This window comes from Lutra lutra, chromosome 3 (assembly GCF_902655055.1).
Source record: "Lutra lutra chromosome 3, mLutLut1.2, whole genome shotgun sequence".
Lineage (NCBI taxonomy): Eukaryota > Metazoa > Chordata > Mammalia > Carnivora > Mustelidae > Lutra > Lutra lutra.
The window spans coordinates 146,331,375-146,355,449 of record NC_062280.1 but is presented as its reverse complement, the minus strand read 5'-3'; the positions used below and the strand labels follow the sequence as shown (position 1 = coordinate 146,355,449).

At 37.2% G+C, this 24,075-nt stretch overlaps 1 protein-coding gene across 2 annotated transcripts in view; it reads left to right on the top strand.

Annotated features, from left to right (window-relative positions):
• DNAJC15 (DnaJ heat shock protein family (Hsp40) member C15) overlaps positions 1-22,628 on the top strand; it is an 86,002-nt gene extending 63,374 nt beyond the window's left edge. Inside the window, exons 6-7 of one of the 2 annotated variants that reach the window (XR_007126209.1) lie at positions 15,298-15,501; positions 21,555-22,628. Coding sequence is in view for 1 of the 2 variants with exons in the window: in XM_047723530.1 (XP_047579486.1) it covers positions 15,298-15,368 (71 nt within the window). In the remaining variant the exon portion in view is untranslated. Of the gene's footprint in view, positions 1-15,297; positions 15,531-21,554 lie in introns of those variants that run through there. The other variant, XM_047723530.1, reaches the window with a different exon arrangement.
• The last annotated feature ends 1,447 nt before the right edge of the window (positions 22,629-24,075 follow it).

Here is a 24,075-nt window from a genome sequence, read left to right as displayed (position 1 = left end):
CATAGGGAAGCTCTATTTTTAATTTCTTGAGGAATCTCCACACTGTTCTCCAAAGTGGCTGCACCAACTTGCATTCCCACCAACAGTGTAAGAGTGTTCCCCTTTCTCCACATCCTCTCCAACACTTGTTTACTGTCTTGTTGATTTTGGCCATTCTAACTGGTGTAAGGTGGCATCTCAATGTGGTTTTGATTTGAATCTCCCTACGGCTAATGATGAACATTTTTCATCTATTAGCCATTTGTATGTCTTCTTTGGAAAAGTGTCCATTCACAGTCTTCTGCCCATTTTTTGACGTGATTATCTGTTTTGTGTGTGTTGAGTTTGAGGAGTTCTTTATAGATTTTCAATATTAGCCCTTTGTCTGTAGTGTCATTTGCGAATATCTTCTCCTATTCTGTGGGTTGCCTCTTTGTTTTGTTGACTGTTTCCTTTGCTGTGCAATAGCTTTTGATCTTGATGAAGTCCCAAAAGTTCATTTTCGCTTTTGTTTCCTTGGCCTTTGGAGACATATATGAAAGAAGTTGCTGTGGCTAATGTCGAAGAGGTTACTACCTATGTCCTCCTTAGGATTTTGATAGATTCCTGCCTCACGTTGAAGTCTTTTATCCATTCGAGTTTGTCTTTGTGTATGGTGTAAGAGAATGGTTGAGTTTCATTCTTCTACACATAGCTGTCCAATTTTCCCAGCATCATTTATTGAAGAGACTGTTTTTTTCCCCTGTATATTTTTTCCTGCTTTGCCAAAGATTATTTGACCATAGAGTTGAGGGTCCATATCTGGGCTCTCTACTCTGTTCCACTGGTCTCTGTGTCTGTTTTTATGCCAGTACCATGCTGTCTTGGTGATCACAGCTTTGTAGCAAAGCTTGAAATCAGGCAAGGTATGCCCCCAGTTTTGTTTTTCTTTTTCAGCATTTCCTTAGAAATTTGGGGTCTCTTCTAGTTCCATACACATTTTAGGATTGTTTGTTCCAGCTCTTTGAAAAATGCTAGTGGAATTTTGATCGGGATGGCATTGAAAGTATAGATAGCTCTAGGCAGTATAGACATTTTAACAATGTTTATTCTTCCAATCCATGAACATGGAATGGTCTTCCATCTTTTTGTGTCTTCTTCAATTTCTTTCATAAGTGTTCTGTAGTTCCTTGAGTACAGATCCTTTACCTCTTTGATTAGGTTTATTCCCAGGTATCTTATGGTTCTTGGTGCTATAGTAAATGGAATTGATTTTCTGATTTCCCTTTCTGTATTTTCATTATTAGTCTATAAGAAAGCAACTGATTTCTGTACATTGACTTTGTATCCTGCCACATTACTGAATTGCTCTATGAGTTCTAATAGTTTGGGGATGGAGTCTTTTGGGTTTCCCATACAAAGTATCATGTCATCTGCGAAGAGAGAGAGTTTGACTTCTTCATTGCCAATTTGAATACCTTTTATTTCTTTTTGTTGTCTAATTGCTGTTACGAGGACTTCTAGTACTATGTTGAACAAGAGTGGCGATAGTGGGCATCCTTGTCGTGTTCCTGATCTCAAAGGGAAGGCTGTCAGCTTTTCTCCATTGAGGATGATATTCTTTGTGGGTTTTTCATAGATAGATTTTATGAAGTTGAGGAATGTTCCTTCTATCCCTATACTTTGAATCGTTTTAATCAGGACCAGATGCTGTATCTTGTCAAATGCTTTTTCTGCATCAATGGGGAGGACCATGTGGTTTTTCTGTCTTCTCTTATTGATTTGTTCTGTCACATTGATTGATTTGCAGATGTTGAACCACACTTACATCCCATGGATAAATACCACCTGGTCATGGTGGATAATCTTTTTTTTTTTTTTTTTTTTTTTAAAGATTTTATTTATTTATTCAACAGAGAGAGATCACAAGTAGACGGAGAGGAAGGCAGAGAGAGAGAGAGAGAGGGAAGCAGGCTTCTTGCTGAGCAGAGAGCCCGATGTGGGACTCGATCCCAGGACCCTGAGATCATGACCTGAGCCGAAGGCAGCGGCTTAACCCACTGAGCCACCCAGGCGCCCCGGATAATCTTTTTAATGTACTGTTGTATCCTATTAGCTAGGATCTTGTTGAGAATCTTAGCATCCATATTCATCAGGGATATTGGTCTGAAATTCTCCTTTTGGTGGGTTCTTTGCCTGGTTTGGGGATCAGAGTAATGCTGTCTAAAGAGTCTGGAAGTTTTCCTTCTGTTTCTGTTTTTTGCAACAGCTTCAGGAGAATAGGTATTATTTCTTCTTTTAGTGATTGGTAGAATTCTCTAGGGAATCTTTGTAATAAGTTTTAATTTTGTGAAGTGCAAGTCCTCTGACTGTATTCTTTTTTTTAGGACTGTTTCAGCTGTTCTGGGTCCCCTGGAATTCCATATGAATTTTAGAATCAGGTTGTCAATTTTTACAAAGAAGTTAGCTGGATTCTGATAGAGATTGTGTTGAATCTTTAAGTCAGATTAGGGAATATTGCATCTTAACATGTTAGGCCATTGATTCATGGACATGGGATTTTTCCCATTCATTTAGATAATTTAATTTCTTTCAACACTAATTTTATAGTTCTAAGTGTACAGGTTTTGCACTTTATAAGTTTATTCCTAAGTGTATTATTCTTTTTGATGCTAGTATGAAAAGAATTATTTTCTTAATTTCATTTTTATATTATTCATTGAAAATGTATAGGAATATCACTGTATTTTATATATGGTCTTATCACCGGCAACCTTGCTGAACTTGTTTATTAGTTCCAGTGCTTTTTTAGTGGTTTCAGGAGAATATTGTGTCACCTGTGAATAGAGGTAGTTTTACTTCTTCCTTTCCTGTGTGGATCCCTTTATTTCTTTTTCTTACTTAATTGCCCTGAGTAGTCTCCAGTACAATATTTTGAAAAGTTGTGAGAACAGATAGTCTTATCTTGTTTCTGATATTAGGGAAAAGCATCCAATCTTTACCCCATTAGTATGATATAACTGTGGGTTTTTAATGGATGCCCTTTATCAGGTTAGGAAGTTCCCTTCTATTTTTGTTTTTTACTCTGTAGATGTAATGGATCATATTAATTGATTTTTGGTTGTTAAACCAACCTCACATCCCTGGGATGAATTTCAGTTGTTCTGGTGTATAATTTTTTTAAAATGTGGCTAGATTCAGTTTGCTTGTATTTTGTTGAGTTTTTTTTTTTTTAAATCCATACTCATAAGAAATATTAGTCTGTAGTTTTATTGTGATGTCTGTGGTTTTAGTGTCAAGATAATGTAGGCCTTATAAAATGAGTTAGGAGGTGTTTCCTCCTCTTCTATAAACCACCTAGGCTCAGCCTTTGCTTTGTGCAGAGTTTTTTGATTACTGATTCAGTCTCTGAAGTTGTTAAAGCTCTCTTCAATTGTCTGTTCCTTCTTGAGTTAAGTTTCAGTAATTTGTATCTTCCAAGGAATTCGTTCACTTTATCTAAATTGCCTAATTTGTTGAAATGCAGTTGTTCTTAGTATTCTTTCATAGTCTTTTTTATTTCTTTAAGGTTGATAGTAGCATTGGTTTCTAATTCTAGTAATTTGACTGTGTTGTTTTTCTTGGCCAAACAAGCTTAAGGTTTGTATTGCTGATCAACAAGTTAAAGGATTCTTTCCAAAGAACCAGCTTTTGGGATTGTTAATTTCTCTCTCTCTCTTTTTTTTTTCTTTTGTTCTCTCTTTGATTTCTATTTTAACTTTAACTTTTTCCTTCCCTTTACTTGCTTTAGGTTTATTCTTCTTTTTAGTGTTTTAAGGTTGAAGTTAGGTCGTTGATTTAAGATCTCTCTGTTAACATGGGCATTTATAGCTATAATTGCCATGTTGTAGACACTGGTTTCGTTGTACTCCATAAGTTTTAATATTGTGTCTTCATTATCATTTAACTTAAAGTACTTTCTGATTTTCCTTTTGATTTCTTTTTTGACTTGTTGATTGTACAAGAGTATGTTTAATTCCCACAAATCTATTTCTTAAATATGTCCTTGTTTTTATTTCTAATTTTATACCATTGTGTTTGGAAAACATGATGTATTATTTCTATCCTTTTAATTTATTTACGTCTCTTTAATAGCCTAGCACATGGCCTCTCCTGGAGAATGTTTCATGTGTACTTGAGAAGAACGTATATTCTGTTTTTGTTTGGTGAAGTGTTCTATAGATTAACAGACATTATATAGATGTCTGTTAGATCTAGTTGGTTTAAATGTTGTGCAGTTTTGTTTTCTTGTTGATCTTCTGTCCGTTAATTGAAAGTGGAGCATTAATTTTTGTTGTTGAATTGTCTTTTTTCTCTGTTTATGTCTTTTAGTTTCTGTTTTTGTGCTGTTTGATGCATGTATGTTTATAATTGCCAAATCTTTTTTTTTTTTTAAGATTTTATTTATCTATTTGACAGAGATCATAAGTAGGCAGAGAGTCAGGCAGAGAGAGAGGAAGGGAAGCAGGCTCCCTGCTGAGTGGAGAGCCCGAAGCGGGGCTTGATCCCAGGACCCTGGAATCACGACCCAAGCCGAAGGCAGAGGCTTCAATCCACTGAGCCACCCAGGTGCCCCTATAATTGCCAAATCTTAATGAATTGGCCCTTTTATCATTATTAAATGTCCCTTTTAAAGTCTCATTTACATTTTTTGTTTCAAAGCCTATTTTGAATATATGCACTCTAGTTTTTCTGTGATTGACTTTTTTTTTCATATTACATCTTTTTGCATCCTTGACCTTCAGTCTCTTTGTCTTTTAATCTGAAGTGTGTCTCTGGCAGATAGCGTGAAGTTGGGTCATGTTTTTTAAATCAAATCTGATAACTTTTTGATTGATTGGATTATTTAATCCATTCACATATATTATTATTAACATAGTTGCATTTACATCTGATTTACTTTTTGTTTCTATATCTCATGTCTTTTTTACTCCTTTATTAATCCTCTTTTACTACTTTCTTTTACACTGAGTGAATGTTTTCTATGTAGCTTTTTAATATCATTAATTAGTTTTTAATGGTTTTTGAGATTTTTAAAAAGTGATTGGGGTGCCTGGGTGGCTTAGTAGGTTAAGTGTCTGCCTTTAGCTCAGGTCATGATCCCAGGCTTCTGGGATCAAGCTCTAAGCCAGACTGACTGCTCAGTGGAGTCTCTGCTTCTTCCTCTCCCTCTCCCTCTACCCCACCCATTGTGTACTCTCTTTCAGTCTCAAATAAATAAATTCTTTAAAAAATTTTTTTAAATTTTATTTATTTATTTGAGACACAGAGAGAGAGATCACAAGTAGGCAGAAGCAGGTAGAAGGGGATGGGGAAGCAGGCTCCCTGCCAAGCAGAGAGCCTGATGCGGGGTTCGATCCCAGGACCCTGAGATCATGACCTGAGCCAAAGGCAGAGGCTCAACCCACTGAGCCACCCAGGCACCCCTCTTTAAAAAAATTTTTAAGAGTTTATTTGAGCAAAAAATCTATTTGAATTGGGTATTGCCAAACTGAAATTGGTTAAGAACACTCCACTGACAGGAGCTAGGGGAAATGTTTTTATAGAGAAGAGGCAGAAGCAAAACAAATTATTTGATTGGCTGCAGCTTAAGCATTTGCTTTATTTAGAAAAGCCTAGTTGACTGTGATTAGTCTTCCTCAGGTTTTAATTTCTTAATGTTAAGGGATTTACAGCCTTAGGTTTTGATTTGGTTATATAGGCTAGTAAAGCATTAAAGCCACTTCAGTCTAATGGCTTCTTTATTTAATCAATTTAACATTACTTTATAGATTTTCTCCTTGTCTTTGGCTTTCTGCATTTTTACTATGATTTAGATTTACTATGTTTTTAGATTTATTGTGTCTTTAGATTTCTTTTTATTTATCCTACTTGGAGTGTGTTGACCTCATTAGATGTGTAGGTTTTTGTTTTTCAGTAAACTATGGAAGTTTTTAACTATTTTTTCTTCAAAGTTTTATTTTCTTTCTCTCCTCTTCTTCTAGTACTCCCATTACATGTATATTTGTGAGTTTAATGATGTTCCACATCTTTCTAAGGCTCTGTTCTTTTTTCTTATTTTTTCTTTTAGATCTTTGGCTTCCTTAATCTCAATTGTTCTATCTTCAAGTTCACTAATTCTTTCTTATGCCAGTTCAGATCTACTCTTCAGCGCCTCTAGTGGTTTTTTTAAAAATTTTGTTCTGTAGATCTGTAATGACTATTTTGGAATCTTTTCTCATAAATGCATCTGATCACTTTCACAGGTAGTTTCTGTTGCTGCTTTTTTCATTACATACACATGGCTCATACTGTCATACTTTGCTTTTTCATTGCATGCCTTGCATATTTTGTTGGAAACTGAACATTTTATATTATGTGTCATAGCAGCTCTGGGTACTTGTCCACCCCAGGGAGGGCTTATTATTTTTATTTGTTTAGTAACTGTCAGTATTATTTTAGTGAAATTGTTACCCCCACCTTGAAATGTTCAGTTTCTTACACTGCTCCCCAAGGAGGTATAGCTTTGGGTATGCCATCAGTTACCATGGGATGACAGTGGTACTAGTAGGGCACTCTTCCTCTCTTTTCTTGATCACACCCAACTGTAAACTATCCTAATTTCTGACCAGTTACTCAGTCATTCTCAACAATGCCCTGAGATATAAATTCCTCTACAAACTAATACAATCAAATAGTTGCTCCTTTGATGGAACAGTTTCTGGGGTCAGTGTTTGATATTTGTTCTGACCCCAGAGGGGTTCCTCTCTGCCTGTTTGTTCCCTGGTTCTGTCCTGTGAATTGGCCTATAATCTATGCTGTATGTTCACTAGATTCATGAATCTTCTTCCAATTATTTTTTTGTCCCTGTGAGCATCCTCCATGCTATGTTGCAAATGAAGTCTGTTCCTTTGGAAAGAAATTAGGGGCTCTCTGTTTTATGGCCTGTGTACTTCACAGGCAAAATCTCTGCTGGGACTCTGGAGCTGAGCTGAGGGTGGAAACTATGGCAGTCTTCTCTCCAAGTGAAACCCCCACTGTTGGAGCCAAACATGCAGTGCAGGGAGCAGTAGTCTTCTTGGCTTGCCTCTTCTGTGTGAGACTACCATGCCTAATGGACTGGGAAAAGGGCTCTTGAGACCCAGTATTCTAAGGGAGCCACAATTAAGGTATAACTTCTGTATCACTTCCTTAGGACTTAGCCTTGGTGTCAGGCAGCTGGGAGCAGGAAGGGAAATATGGAGAGCCTGCTCCTCCCAAGAAGAAAGTCCTTTGTGCAGGAGCTGGGGAGAAAGGGAGCCCTGTTTTTTTGGCTGCAGCAGTCCAGTGCCTGAGCTGGGAGGAAAGAAGGAAGAAGCTGTTTTGGTTCAAATACCAGTTTCCTGCCTTTCTTACTGAATTTTTCATAGGTTTTCTTGAATGGATGTTTCTTTTTCACTTTTACTTTTAAGACCATTTTCAGAGGTTTTAAGTGATTGGGGTTTTTTACATAATTTTCACCAGTTCCAGTGGGGAGCAGATCAGTGGAACTCCTCATGTCAGAAGTCAAAATATCTGCCTCCTCATGATATTACCATCTTTCTTTTAAGAAATGTGCGTGGCCTTTAAGAACCCTTCAGACAGTAGATGATAATGATAATACTTTTTACTTCTGTCTTACAGATTTGGTATGTTAAAGAATATATAAAAACCCATGAAAAGATCTAAGAAAGACCCAAGGATATAAGGCAACTTGTATCTTCTTATTCCTCAGATTGGTGTGCTTGTTATGAAACTCACATTAGTAACAATTATTATACTTGATTAGATAAAATTATTATCATCAAATTATAACTATTATTATTAGTTACATATAATTATTAATAATTCTACCTAGCTTTGAAATTCTTGTTATTTATAGAATATTTACTTATTTTCTCTTGTGCTGGTTAGATTTCTTACTCAGATGTTTTGCAGAATTTATTTATTTTTTAAAGCACCTACTTGTGCTTACCTGTTTTCTTGTGTTTACCTGTTTTCTGAGTCTTTGGAGTGGTTTTACTTCTGTGAAGCTGGTACATGATGCAAGAAAATAATGGAATAGTGACTCATCACTTTTCCTACTCCACAAAGAGTATCTCAAGCCCCATCTGTATACTCAGAGATGTGTTGATAATACATAAATATCTAAGGCAAGATTGCTCTTCAAGGTATTTATTATCTAATGGGTAAATAGACATATTTAAATGATAAATCACAGTCATGATTTCAATCTTCTCCAGGAAGAAGGGAACCTGGGATGAGATTATATAAAAAAGTAGACTAGTGCCTACTCACTGTCCTCATCATCGTGGTCTTGATCATAGGTTTGTTGAGCCCTAGTGATTTGGGGAAAGTATAAATTTATAGTGTCATTGAACTGCAGGAGGTCAACATATCTTAGTAAATTTTTAAAAAAGATTTTATTTATTTATTTGACAGAGAAAGCACTAGCAGGGGGAGCAGCACGCAGAGGGAGAGGGAGAAGGAGGCTCTCTGCAAAGCAGGGAGCCAGATGCAGGACTCAATCCCAGGACCCTGGGATCATGACCTGAGCCAAAGGCAGACACTTAACCATCTGAGCCACCCAGGCTCCCTTATAGTAAATTTTTTAATAAACTTTAAAAAATTGAAATATATATATTTATAAAGGTACACAGATCATAAATATACAACTCAATAAATTGTCACAAAGTGAACCAATTTATGTAGCTATTACCCAGATTAAGAAAACCAGACAAAACCTCTCCTCATGGGGCGCCTGGGTGGCTCAGTGGGTTGGACCTCTGCCTTGGGCTCTGGTCATGATCTCGGGGTCCTGGGATCGAGCCCTACATTGGACTCTCTGCTCAGCAGGGAGCCTCCTTCCCCCCCCCCACCCCACACCTGTCTCTCTGCCTAGTTGTGATCTCTGTCAAATAAATAAATAAAATCTTAAAAAAAAAAAAAAAACACCTCTCCTCAGGTACATTTCCTGTCATTCCCCACTCCCCAAAAGTGATCACTGTCCTAGATTTTATTGCCATAGATCAGCTTTGCCTGTTTTCTGAACTTTGTGTGGGTAGAATCGTATAGCATGCAGTCTTCTGTATTTGTCTTCTTTCATTTATTATCTTTGTGAGATTCATTTATGTAGCAGTGAATGCAGTAGTAATGATTCCCTCATTTTTATTGCTGTATAGTATTCCATGGTATGAATATCCTGCATTTATTCATTTTTTTCTGTTATGTCATCTCCTTTTCTTATTGACTTCTGAGAAAATCATATATTTTGGTATTCTAGACATGAGTCTTCGTGTTGTAGGTATCTTCTCTCTGTGGCTTGCTTTTGCCTCTTAATGGTATCCATTCATTGTACAGAAATTTTAAAATTTTAATATATTTCAGTTTATCCAATTTTTCCTTTATACTTAGTGTGTTTTATTTTGCCTAGGAAATTTTTGCCTGTCTCAAGGTCATGAAGATAATTTCTGAAACCTTTATTATCTTGCATAATTATACTTATAATAAACTAGAATCAATTTTTGTATATCATGCGAGATATTAATATAGATATCCAAGTGGCCCAACATTATTTACTGAAAAGAATGTTCTTTCACCTGGTGATCTACAGTATTACTTTGTTATAAGTCAAGTAACTTCATATTTATGGAGACCTTTTTGTATTTTCTCTCTTCTTCTGATTGTTAAATTCTTTGTCTTTATGCCAATACCATACTATTTTAATTTGTGTAGCTTCATAACACATCTTTACTTTTGGTAGTGTAAATCCTACTTAAGATCTTTTTACTATGTTTGGCCCTTTGCACTTTAACATAAATTAGGAATTATCGTATCGATTTGCATGTGAACATGTACAAGTGTACACATACACATTCATACTCTAACCTTCTGGGGTTATGATCGGGATTGCCATGAATCTGTAGATCATTTCAGGAGAATTGACATCTTTACAATACTGAATTTTCTAATCCAGGAGCAAGACATATCATTCTGTTTATGTATGTGATCTTTAATTTGTTTCAATAAGGCTTTTCCGTGTTCTGGGTTGTAGTCATATACTTAATTTGTTAAATTTATCCTTAGGCATCAATTTTTTAAATGCTACTATAGATTGTGGTGTTTCAAAAATTTATATTGTATAGTCATTTTTTTCTAAGACATAACTATTGAGTTTGTATATTTGCTGTTGTGTATCCAACAACTTGTTAAATTCATTTAATTCTATGATTTTTGTCTTTAGATCCTTTTGGATTTTCTACATACTCAGTCGTGTCATTTGTGAAGAATGACAGTTTCATTCTAATCATTATTTCTTTTTTTTTTTTAATTGGGAAAGGAGGGGAGCATTTATTAAAATGGCTAGACCCTTGAATATAATGTTAAATAGAAATTATGATAGTAGGTATCTTTTTTCTTGTTGCTGATCTCAGAGCCAAAGGTCTCATCATTTTACTAAGTATGTTTGCTATATTTTTTGATGACTTCTATTACATAAAAGAACTTCCCTTCCGTTCCTAGTTTACTAAAAGTTTTTGTTATGAATATGCATTGAGTTTTCTACATCTATTGAGATGATTATAGGATATTTATTCTTTATTCTATTAATGTGGTGAATTACATTGATTCATTTTCTAATGTTGAAGCCAGTCTTAGATTCTCAGTCATGATATTTAGCCTGATTTGATAAGCTAATATTTTGTTTTTGCATTTATGTTCATCTTATGATACTTCTCTCAGGGTTTGTTATTAAAGATATGCTAGCCTCATAAAAAGAGTTGAAATGTGGGGTGGGGGAGGTTTTCTTTCTTTTAGTTTTTGGAAAAATTCACTGATGAAACCATCCAGACCAGGCATTTTATTTGTGGGAAGATTTTGATTATAGATCCAATTTCTCAAAAAGAGAGGATCCTTTTGGTATTCTATTTCTTCTTGTATCAGTTTTGATATATTACATTTTTCCTGGAGTTTATTTCTTTTTTTTTTTTTAAGATTTTTTATTTATTTATTTGACAGACAGAGATCTCAAATAGGCAGAGAGGCAGGCAGAGAGAAAGGAGGAAGCAGGCTCCCCGCTGAGGAGATAGCTCCACACAGGGCTCATCCCAGGACCCTGGGATCATGACCTGAGCCAAAGACAGAGGCTTTAACCCACTGAGCCACCCAGGCGCCCCATTTCCTGGAGTTTATTTCATTTAAATTTCAAATGCTTTGGTATGAATTGATCAGTTTTTTCAGAAAACTAAACTTTAACTCTGTTGATTCTCTTGAATGCTAATTTCTGTTACATTTTCCTTGATGCATGGGTTATTTACAAATACAGTAATTAATTTCCAAGCATTAGGATCCCCTACGTGTGTTTATTATTGTTGTCCACCTTAATTCTACTGAAGTCAATTAGCATATTTCATATAGTACTTCTCAAACTGTGATAGAGGACTTGTTCCTTTTTCCCAATCTATGTTGGACTAGCAACTTTAAAAAAATACAATAAAAATGAATTTATTAGAAAATCAAAATAAAAAGATATATAAGAGCAAAGCCCCAGGTTTATTTTTTATTATTAGGTTCTATAGAGACGCACTACTATATCAAATGGCTATATTTTCTAAACACTTATTCTCAATATCTAAACCTATCTAGTTGTGGTCCATTAACACCTGTGAACCAGTACTAGTCCATGGGAAACACTTCCATGTTGTGCTGCTTATTGTGATTTTAGTCTTCAGAGTTTGTTGAGACTTACTCTATAACCTTCCACATGGTCAGCTTCAGTAAATGTTCCTCATGCAGTTTAAAAGAAGGCATATTCTGTACTTGCAGAGTGGAGTGTTTTATGTATGTTACTTAGATTGTTTCTTTATCATGTTTTTTAACTTAACTATATTGAGACATAATTTACATACAATAAAATATATCTATTTAAATGCACTGTTTGATGGATTTTTAACAAATGTAGACACCCAAGTAACCACTAACACAATTAATACAGAACATTTTTTTTTTTAAAGATTTTATTCATTTGTCAGAAAGAGAGAGAGAGAAAGCACACATGCAGGCAGAAAGGCAGAGGGAGGTGGAGAGAGAGGCGGAGCGAGAAGCAGGCTCCCCGCTGAGCAAGGAGCCCGTTGCGGGACTCGATCCGAGGACCTCGGGATCATGACCTGAGCCGAAGGCAGCGGCTTAACCCACTGAGCCACCCAGGCGTCCCAATACAGAACATTTTAAAAACTCAGTGCCAGTCCCTAACCCCAACTCAGGCAATCATCACCATTCTATGTTCTGCAGCTACGGGTTTGATTAGATAGATTTGTGGGGTTTTTTTCTGTTTTGTTGTTGTTGTTGTTGTTGTTGTTGTTGTTGTTGTTTTAATGGGGAAAGAGGGCCAGAAGGAGAGGGAGAAACAACCTAGTACAGAGGCCGATGTGGGTCTTAATCTCACATCACTACCCGAGCTGAAATCAAGAGTCAGATGCTTAACTGACTGAGCCACCTAGACACCCCTAGAAATGTCTTTTCTAACATTTCATATAAGCAGAATTATATAGTATGTGCTATTTTGTGTCTGATTTCTGTGAAGGATATAAATAGTGCAGAATTTGGGCTCATTACAATGCATTTTCCTTATCTTTAAGATCTTGACCCTCAAGACCTGGCTGACTTGGTAGAACTCCAGTGCTTTCCTACTAATATGTTTTTTCAGCTCTTATAGTTGGAGTCAGTGGGATGGTTGGTCTAAAACAATAGTTCATGGTAGCCAAAGGCAGAAGAGCTCTGGCAGTATTTAGTGAAGGTACAGTGGTATAGAGATCAGGTGTGAGGGTGAGTGTTCTAACTAAATGGAATTCAGATGACTCTCCCAAGAAATCTGAGCAGGATTGAAAGATCCAAAAGTAGATTGTGTCCATTAAATATAGTCTATGTATCATTATATCAGTCAAGATTCAGTGCCAGAAACTGGATGTTCTAAACAGGAGAGCGTTAAATACAATGAGTTAGTGTTTACAGATTGTTGGAAGGTTTGAAGGAGTAAATTCTAGACTTGGCCTACAAAAATGACTCCCAAAATAGTGCTAGAGCTGCTCTGTCAGGGAAACTGCTACCTTGTGGACTGCCACTAGCACTGCACAAGAAGCACAGTTGCTGCCACTACCATACCACGATCTCACTGATAGCAGCAAGAACAAAGAGGACCAGCAAGAAAGCCTTGCTATCGCTTGAGCCTTCTAGATCTTGCAAGATTGCCCTTCACTGAGAGATCCGAACTAGAATCACACACTACTTGTAAAGAATATAGGAGTTGTAGTTTTCCAAGTTTTAGGAAGACAGAATGAGGGTATAATGAGAGCTGACGAAAAGTTTCTACCATGCACATAAATTGAAAGTGCAGTGTGACTCTGACTTAAAGAGGGTGAGTGGTAATTCAACCATATTCTAAATTGTCGGTTCTTTTTCTGTAACTCTGCCATCAGTAAATGTAGTGTTTAATGCAACTTTTTTTTAAAAGATTTTATTTATTTATTTGACAGAGATCAAAAGTAGGCAGAGAGGCAGGCAGAGTGAGAGAGAGGAGGAAGCAGGATCCCTGCTGAGCAGAGATCCCGATGTGGGGCTCGATTCCAGGACCCTGAGATCATGACTTGAGCTGAAGGCAGAGGCTTTAACCCACTGAGCCACCCAGGCGCCCCTTTAATGCATCTTTTAATTTAAGTGTCTCTGTTTTTTTCTAGCTGCTAAATGAGCATATTATGGTCTATGATTTAAATATCCAGAGTGCATATCAATCAATTACAGGTTATATTTGAGTTCAATTAATATTTTAATATTTGTTGAAGACATACAAAATGCCTGGCATCACCTTGGAAACTCTAAACATTCAAACATCTTACCAAGATTGACATTACCTAATTCAAGATTATTTTCAAAGATAATCATGAAATCAATTCATTTCATAACCAAGTGCATATGGAAACTTTCATCAACTTCATTTGTAATTCTTGCTATATATTCAAGGACACTCCATAATATATCCCATAAGTGTTCATAGCAATTCAGATCTTGATATGGAAATGTCAGTAGGATCCTCAAGGGCAAAAAGCTAAACATAGCTTCCTCTAGTGTTGCCCTTTCTACTACAGCACCGTATTTGTTGATCTGTTTTCCCTGCTTTCTTCTTCCTGTATAAGTTGGTGGTATGATACTAATAAAAGGCTTGGTTATGGTCTGGACAGTTTATACACCAGTGCTGTCTAGATGTATTTTGGTTTGTTGTAAGCTACTAAGGTTTTCTGAGGTTTTCACAAGCCATAGATGGTTTGTACTCAGGGGGAGAATGAAAAAATAAAAACAAACACAAAGAGACTGGTGAACCGTAGTATGATTGTTAGCTCAAGCATTAAGCAGTGAAAATATTCAGGACTAGAAGTTAGAAGGCATATAATGCTTAAATAGCTTTAATGTGACTTTTTTGGACTAGTATTTTTGTATGTCAGATTCTGTTTATGATTCATAATGATTCTGAATTTGAAATTCAGCTCAGTTTCCTTCCATCTTGCTGTTTGCATTAGAAAGAATTCATTACAAAGAATTCTAAAAAAAGAACTGATGTAATTTTATTTTAGGGCACAGTGAATCTAAGACTACTCTATAAGTATTCTAATTAGGATCATTTCGGAGAATAGGGAGCATTTCCTTTAACATTATTTTTATTATCTTCATTTATTAGTTCATTCACCTGTATTAGTAAGTATGATTTTTAGAACTGGGTAAGTTGCATTTTCTAATACTTTGTGTGTGTGTGTGTGTGTGTGTGTGTGTGTGTGTGTGTGTAAATGTAAGGCTTGATATGACTCTGAAAGTTCCCTTGAATTGCTTTACCTCCTTCAGAAAGATACCCTTCTTCATAGTTGAATATTCTTCCCTTTACAGAAAAAAGTTTTGGAGTGAGACCATTATTTTATATACCTAACCATCCACTTAATCTCTGATCAAGTATTTGAATGGCAACGTCTGACCAGTGAAATATTTGAGTGTTTTTCAAATTATTCCTGATCATAGCTTTCTTTCATTATTTTTTTCAGAGGTTATCTTTGATTGTTGGGTATCTGTAGTGCTTCGCTAAACAAATTTAATTTATGCTATTGTGATTTCTACTTAGCTTATAAAATAATTTTGTCAAGAAGATGAATATGTGGGAAAGTATCAGAGAATTCTAATTAAGAGTGTTTTTCTTTATTTGAGACTTTAGAAAATATCAATAATGAAGTATGTTTTAATCCATTTATTTTTTCTTTGTCCTTTCAGGTGGATCTCCTTACTTAGCAACCAAAATAAATGAAGCAAAAGACTTATTAGAAGCAACCACCAAACATTGATCAATACTTAAGAATCATTCTGAAGGAAAAGAAAGGAGAATATAAAACAAAAAAGTCTTGCAAATTAATCTAAACCACGTTGTTCATAATTTTCATACATGTACTGACCACAATCATTTGTTCCACTATTAAGGTATATAATAATAAAAGATTAACAATCTATCTTTTATTATCTTTCTTTTTAAAGATTTTATTTATTTGAGAGAGAGAGAGCACAAGCAGGGGGAATAGCAGTGGGAGAGGGAGAAGTAGGCTCCCTGCTGAGCAGGAAGCCTGACGTGGGGCTTGATCCTAGGACGCTGAAATCGTGACCTGAGCTGAAGGCAGACGTTTAACTTATTGAGTCACCCAGATGCCCCTATCTTTTTATTATCTTTTAAAGGAACACCTTAAAATTCAATGACTGATCTTCGTTCTTTTTTTCCCTTCCTTTCTCTGTGATAGTCATACATTTGAAGTTTTTTGTTCTTTTAGTCCTAAGTTCTCTTGGCTCCCCACGCTCACTCAGTTATCATCATCAGTAATGTGGGAATTGTGAGCAATAAGTAGAAATTTTCTTACTGCTGATACTGATATTCACAATATCCCTTGTTTCCTTAGAGGACTTTACTACTCTGCCTATGTAAGGGTTTGAGATCAAACGCTGACTGCCATCCCATGAGAAAATGATTGGAAACTCAATCAAATTTACTAAATGGTGTTTTGTAAAATAGTGGTTAGGACTTATTAAAGAACTGTGTTCTCTCTGAGACCCTATAACTGAAGCATGGGAACTTGGAGAGCTACTAAAATGATTAAAGATTTGCAAAATGAGCCCAGTGAGGAAAAGTTAAAAAGTGGTAGGAGAAGTCTGAGGAATTTGTCTTTAATCACAGCGTTCCAGTACTGTATATTTATTCAATTATTCGTTCTGCAAATATTTATTGACCACCTATAATGTGTAAGGCTCTCTAGTGGGTCCTCAGAGAGTTATAGTTGTGAACCAACCATGGATCATGACCCCAAAGAAGTTACATTTAGAGAAAAGATAAATCACACTATTAGAGAAGTACAGGTGATATGCTAACGAAGTACAAAGAAGAAAAGAATATTTTAAACTGAGAGCATAAAGGAGGAGCTTCATAGAATAAGTGGCATGAAAGCTGGGCTTTAGATACAATTAATAAGAGATAAACCATATGATTGGTGAGTCAGTGTTGTTTCCCCTGAGATCACTCACAATTAGCAGAAATAGGATTTATTAGTGTGATTAGAGTACAGGGTTTCTGAGAAGCAATGGACAGACACATAATCTTGAAGGACCAGCCCTTTAATTTACACTGCATGAAATTATTATCTCCAATAGCCCTCAGTCATCATCACTTTACTGGCCCAAAGGTGAGAAAACAGATTCAGATACAGAGTAACAACATCATTTTCTTATCTTTCCTTTTTAAATTTTTTTTAAAGATTTTTATTTATTTATTTATTTGACAGATAGATCACAAGTAGGCAGAGAGGCAAGCAGAGAGAGAGAGAGGAGGAAGCAGGCTTCCTACTGAGCAGAGAGCCCGATGCAGGGCTCCATCCCAGGACCCTGGGATCATGACCTGAGCTGAAGGCAGAGGCTTTAACCCACTGAGCCACCCAGGTGCCCCTCTTAACTTTTTTTTAAAAACATTTTAGTTATTGATTTGACACAGACACAGCAAGAGAGGGAACACAAGCAGGGGGAGTGGGAGAGGGAGAAGCAGGGTTCCTGCCAAGCACAGAGCCCAATGTGGGGCTCGATCCCAGGACCCTGGGATCAGGACCTGAGCCGAAGGCAGACGAGTAACGACTGAGACACCCAGGTGTCCCAGCAGCATCATTTTCCAGTACTCCTTTAAAAATCCTCGGTCATCCCAGGTAAACTGACCACTATATTTCAACTATCTTAAAATTACTTTTTAAATACTGTGGAGGAGCCTCTTCATGTTGCTGGCAAGTGAGTATTGGCTTTGGCTGGGAGGTTGACCAGGGCCATCAGCCAGGAGGAGCCTCAGTTGCTCTCCACGTAGCTTCTCCCCAGGGCTGTGGAGAGAAGCATCATCACACTACAGCGGCTGTGTAATGAGAGAAGGTGAAGAGACAGGAAGCGGAAGCTGCAAACTCAAGCTGGCTCCGGTAGTGGTTCCCATAGGCACCGAGCCTGCCTAGACTCAAAGACAGAGGGTACAGGGGATTGTGGGAGAACTAGTGGCCGTTTTTAACATGTAGCAGGGCAGGGTTTAGATTTTTTTTTCCCCCGCTTACTCAAATCAGTTAAGGCATTGCTTTAAAAATTTTGTCAGGAGGGACGCCTGGGTGGCTCAGTTGGTTAAGCAGCTGCCTTCGGCTCAGGTCATGATCCCAGCGTCCTGGGATCGAGTCCCACATCGGGCTCCTTGCTTGGCAGGGAGCCTGCTTCTCCCTCTGCCTCTGCCTGTGCTCACTCTCGCTTCTCTCTCTATGACAAATAAATAAATAAAATCTTTTAAAAAAAAAAAAATTTTGTCAGGAGCATAGAATTCAAGTACACTAGAGTAATTTCAGATGACACAAGTACTACTCTAGGTAGATATTAATTCAGTAGTCATTCTGCAAATGGCGTTATACTTATGCAATTGGGTTTTAAAAGCTGCCCACCCTCAGCTCTTTAGTATCTGTAAAAAGCTTATTTGAATGGTTACCTATCCTCAGTAAAGATGGCTTTTACATATTTGCTGTCATTGCATATTCTTCTTAATTAAGTTCTTTGTTGATATTGCAGTTTCTGTTTATTCTTACAACTTAGATGCAATCTGAGAAAGCAGAAAAGACCTTTTAAAAATAAAACAGTTACTAACCAGATCCAGAGAAAGTGTAAGTCAAACGGACAGTTAATTAAAGGGAGCACAGGATGCCATTTAGACCGTAGTTGGTGGCGCTAATCTCCAGCATAAAGTCAAACGTGGAAAGTTGTTCAGTAAGGGAAAAACTATGGTGATTGCAGAAGACATTGTTTTATTTAGTCTTCAGACCATTCCCTTTATTTGGTTTGAAATGCATTTTAGTGATTCAGTTAATATTAAATACTATGTCAGGCAGTAAAGATATAAAATAAGTACATTCTTAAAATGCATAATATGCTCAAAATAAATAGAAAAAACAGATTCTTACTTTTTTTCCCCTGATACTACTGAATTAAGAAATTCTGCTGGGCACACTTGTGATTACCCAGCATGGTCATTAGACATAACGTATTTTATCCAAGGACAGAAATCCTTGGTTGTCATGGAGAATCTTGAATACAAAAAAGAGCCTTTAGTGACATATCTTCAACACGTTTGGCAATTAGCTTAAGGTAGTTTACTGACATTTGTGGGAGAAGATGAATCAAAAATACTGAAGTTTCTCTGACTCAATTCACTGAAGATGAGCTGTAGAGGCTGCAGTGCAAAGTTAAATATCTAGGTAGGCCAGCTTATTTTGCACATTGGGAACCATACCATCCATAGGCACTCAGCTCCTCGCCCACAGTCACCTCCTTAAAGGCCTCTGGCTCCAACGAGGATTTGATGGCAATGTCAGCAGTGTGCCTCCCTCCTATCAGAAGGGCAACCCAAAGAGCATATCCCATTAACACTACATCAGTATCATCTACTTGTCAAAAGCATTCCATGAATTATGGGCCGAATTTTATTTATGGTAGAGTTAGACACATTAGAAAATTAGAATTTTAATTTATTAGCTGGAAAAGTTGAGAAGTTCTCTGGACTCATTTTTTTTTTAGGTAGAATCTAAGTGATCTGGATCATTGCCCACCAGTGAAATTGCTGGGCATGGTAGACAAAGAAAATGTTCCTTCTAATGATTTTTATGAGCTGAGTAGCTATTGTTCCCAGTTGAGTGCTCTTTTCCTTTTTTTATTGTTGCTGAGCAAAAGAATTTATAAAAAGCTTTTTTTTTTTATTAAAAACCCTGCTCAATTGAAATGCAAGTTCATTAAGTGCTATTCATTTCTCTTCCTGCCATAATAACCCTTTCCCCCTCTGCTCAATTCAGGAGTGCCTAGCAGCCCTGGTCAACATTTTAAGTCTGAACAGACTATAATATAGATGGAGATACGCAATCTCCAACATCAAGAGAGAGTTTTATTTCACGTGGGCAGAATACGATCACTCAGGCTAGATGTTAGCTATAAATTTCACATAAGTACCTCAACTTAGAGGGGCAAGATGCCCCTGGAAAGTTAAATCAACAGTGGGAAATTTAATTTTTTGACAAGATGAAAATCACATTGAAAATACTAGTTCAATATTGACATCTAAGCTGTAGTGCTAAAGACTAAGAAATTAGAATCAGCTCGTTATCATAAGTCCAAGAGATTTTATTAATACTAGCTAATAGTTGTTGAGCACATTGTGCCAAGCATCCTGCCTACATTATCTCTTTTAATTTTCACAGTACCCCTAAGAAATAGGTACTATTTATATCCCCATTTTACAGATAAAGAAAGAAAGGTAAGGTCAGAGGAGTTTAGGAACTTTACCAAAATTATGTAATTAATAAGCAGTGGGACTAGGATCCAAATCCAGTTTGGCTTGACTCTGAAGCACATATTCTTTACCTTCCCATTATATTGCACTGATTCTAGACATGTGGGAATCATTGTAAAATGAAGGGGCTTGCATGGCCCTCTACTCATTCATCGATAACTCTGAATGTCGGGTGATAGTTTGTAAAATGTTTATGGAAGGGTCATGTCCTTTGGCACTATGAATGAGGACTGCCTAATGTCTTGATTTCTGCCCTGGAAACTTGTGATGCCCGTCTAGCTGCACATAGTGAAAGTTCACTTGTAGAGTTTAGCAGCTGGGTTTCTCTGACTTGAGTGGGGGGTCGATGAAACTTAGAAGAGATTTTATGTGAAACTTTCATGGGCCAAAGCTTCCTAGGAAAACATCTAGAGCAAAGTTCAGAGCACGGCTTGTGAAACTGAAGCAGCAGGCATTGGGAGAGAAATGAAGAAATTGCTCGATATAATAAAGATGAGAATAAGAAGGCTGAACTTATTGAAAGGAACGGGGGTAGTGAAAAAATTAAGGTTAACAAGAGAGACAACTGAACCAAGAAGAGATCACTTACAGCATTTGAAAGAGAATTGCCAGAGCTCAGTAGATTTCTTGAAAACTTTCCAATATTCCCAATTGTAGACTGGCTTATTTGTTCATGCCATGCTTTTATGCCAAATTCCAGAATTACATTTTGCACAGTTAAAGGCTTGTCTAGTAGAACCCATAGTTCTTAAATCGCCGATCTAAGAATGTGTCTTAAGATTACCACTTAATTTTCTGTGTTCTCAGCTGCTCTACTCAAATGGTGAAAAGGTTTCTAACTTCCAGAGATTTATAACTCCGCATAACTCTAATATTGATAGTGGATTTGTGAGTTCTTTGAATGTCAGATACCCCTATATTCATGCATAAGTTCATTCCAAAGCCAACTGCCTGGTCTTTCCATCTATCTGCTCTTAGATTCCCAGGCCCTTTGCTCTTTCCTTCTGTAAATGTGGACCATCAAGAGTTCATTTTCGAAGTATTTACATCTTGGCTTCTATGCCGCTGGAGTGGGATGAAATTATCTAATAATGTTTGTCCTGTGGTGGTGGGAAGTCAAACGACATCTGTGTCGTTTGCCTCTCTTAGGCTGTCCTGGAATGTTGTAGTGCAGTGTGGCAGAGAGAGCAGCATGTACAGAAATGCAGCCCTCCCTAATCAGCCCCACTCGGATCTGATGGTATGCTTTGTTCCTCAGCTTCTGGGTACTTAAGTATTCAGTCTTTTACTTAAGTATTCTACTCTTTTACACTCTTACACTATATACTCGTTTGGGCTTTTTTCCCCTTGCAAACATTTTTTTTAGCCCAATATGTAAAAATTATATACATACTTACATAAATACATATATACTACTGTGTTTGTTTTGCTTTAAAATTGTAAAGGATAAACTAAGATACTTCTATCTGTCTCGTTTTCCAACACAGTTAAAATTAAATCTGACTTGGTAAAATTGAATTTCCACTAAATTTTTTCTGTCATACAACTCTTGAAGAAAATACACTAATCGTATGTGTTATGTAACTTCGTTTACACTGTGATTGCTCTTGCAGGCACTGCTTTTATTTCTTTTATACCTCTGTTTCAGGAGATGCTGGGCCCGGCTGCCTCTCAGGACACAGTATTGATTGATTGGTTCACTTCTAAAGGCTACTATCAGAAACTGAAACTGTAGACGCGTGGATTTTCTTAGAAGCCCTTGGTGAAACTTGAGTTTTTACCCTTCACCAAAATAAACAAGGGGAAAAAATAGAAATCAGCCCAATGATACTTTAAAATTGATTTGTGTATTTATCTTGTAACACAGATACCAAAGAAAGTACCTATTTCCTTGGTTTATTTCTTTCTTGCCTCAGGTGTATCCCTAGCAGCTTTTGGCCTGCAGCTGCATAAAGAACTCTAAACAGAGGCATTGGTATTCGAAATGCTGATGCAACCAGACTGTTACCCTGGGTATTACCGAAAATGTCTGCACAAATGCCTGGATTCCATACTTCGTGTAAATGACGGATAGGCTACTGTTCTGTCTCCAACTTCTCGCCGAGGGGAGTACAGATAGGCGTGCCCTATGTTTCTCCTCTCTCACCCTTCATCATCTGGCCAGCCCCACACAGTGGTCACTTCGTAATTCTCTCCCAAGGCCAGTTGGACAGTGCACGCCACAGTCACCTGGCCTGGGAGGGTCTCATGTTGTCATGAGACACCATCCTATGATGTGTTTGCAACAGGAAGGGGAAAGAGGACTGACAGTATTGGGATAACATAACATGAAGGGTGTGTCTATCATAAAATACGAGCTTGAGTTTTGTTTTGTCAGGAGAGGAATATGTTTTCCACAGCAGTCTGGTGAATTAAGAACAATATACTGAGTCCTACAGGGAACGTGTTCTATTTGACTCTGTTGATAGGATTTATGTATGGAACATCAGTTTTCTGTACAGACATAATTGAGTACATATTACCATGATATGAAAAACTGGAAGCATACATATGGTTGTGTAGGCTGTTAAATTTTAAGAAATGTAACAAAGAGGAAAATCAAACTGAAAACAATACAGCTGATGAAATTATTAACTTGAAGTTTTTGCTCAAGATATATGTGAAGTACACACATTCTATGTAGAAATACAAAGACAAATAAATTATCTTAATGTGTTACCTTCTTCCTTTTCGGATTGAATTTTTTTTTTTAATTTTTTATTTTTTCAGCATAACAGTATTCATTATTTTTGCACCACACCCAGTGCTCCATGCAATCCGTGCCCTCTACAATACCCACCACCTGGTGCCCCCAACCTCCCACCCCCCACCCCTTCAAAATTCTCAGATCGTTTTTCAGAGTCCATAGTCTCTCATGGTTCACCTCCCCTTCCAATTTCCCTCAACTCCCTTCTCCTCTCCATCTCCCCTTGTCCTCCATGCTATTTGTTATGCTCCACAAATAAGTGAAACCATATGATAATTGACTCCCTCTGCTTGACTTATTGAACTCACCATAATCTCTTCCAGTCCCGTCCATGTTGCTACAAAACTTGGGGATTCATCCTTTCTTTTTTTTTTTTTTTTTACAGCTTTATAAACATATATTTTTATCCCCAGGGTTACAGGTCTGCGAATCGCCAGGTTTACACACTTCACAACACTCACCATAGCACATACCCTCCCCAATATCCATAAACCCACCCCCTCTCCCAATCCCCTCCCCCCATCAACCCTCAGTTTGTTTTGTGAGATTAAGAGTCACTTATGGTTTGTCTCCCTCCCAATCCCATCTTGTTTCATTTACTCTTCTCCTACCCCCTCAACACCCCATGTTGCATCTCCTCTCCCTCATATCAGGGAGATCATATGATAGTTGTCTTTCTCCGATTGACTTATTTCGCTAAGCATGATACCCTCTAGTTCCATCCACGTCGTCGCAAATGGCAAGATTTCATTTCTTTTGACGGCTGCATAGTATTCCATTGTGTATATATACCACATCTTCTTTATCCATTCGTCTGTTGATGGACATCTAGGTTCTTTCCATAGTTTGGCTATTGTAGACATTGCTGCTATAAACATTCGGGTGCATGTGCCCCTTCGGATCACTATGTTTGTATCTTTAGGGTAAATACCCAGCAGTGCAATTGCAGGGTCATAGGGTAGTTCTATTTTCAACATTTTGAGAAACCTCCATGCTGTTTTCCAGAGTGGTTGCACCAGCTTGCATTCCCACCAACAGTGTAGGAGGGTTTCCCTTTCTCCGCATCCTCGCCAGCATCTGTCATTTCCTGACTTGTTAATTTTAGCCATTCTGACTGGTGTGAGGTGATATCTCATGGTGGTTTTGATTTGTATTTCCCTGATGCCGAGTGATATGGAGCACTTTTTCATGTGTCTGTTGGCCATCTGGATGTCTTCTTTGCAGAAATGTCTGTTCATGTCCTCTGCCCATTTCTTGATTGGATTATTTGTTCTTTGGGGGTTGAGTTTGCTAAGTTCTTTATAGATTTTGGACACTAGCCCTTTATCCGATATGTCATTTGCAAATATCTTCTCCCATTCTGTCAGTTGTCTTTTGGTTTTTTTAACTGTTTCCTTTGCTGTGCAAAAGCTTTTGATCTTGA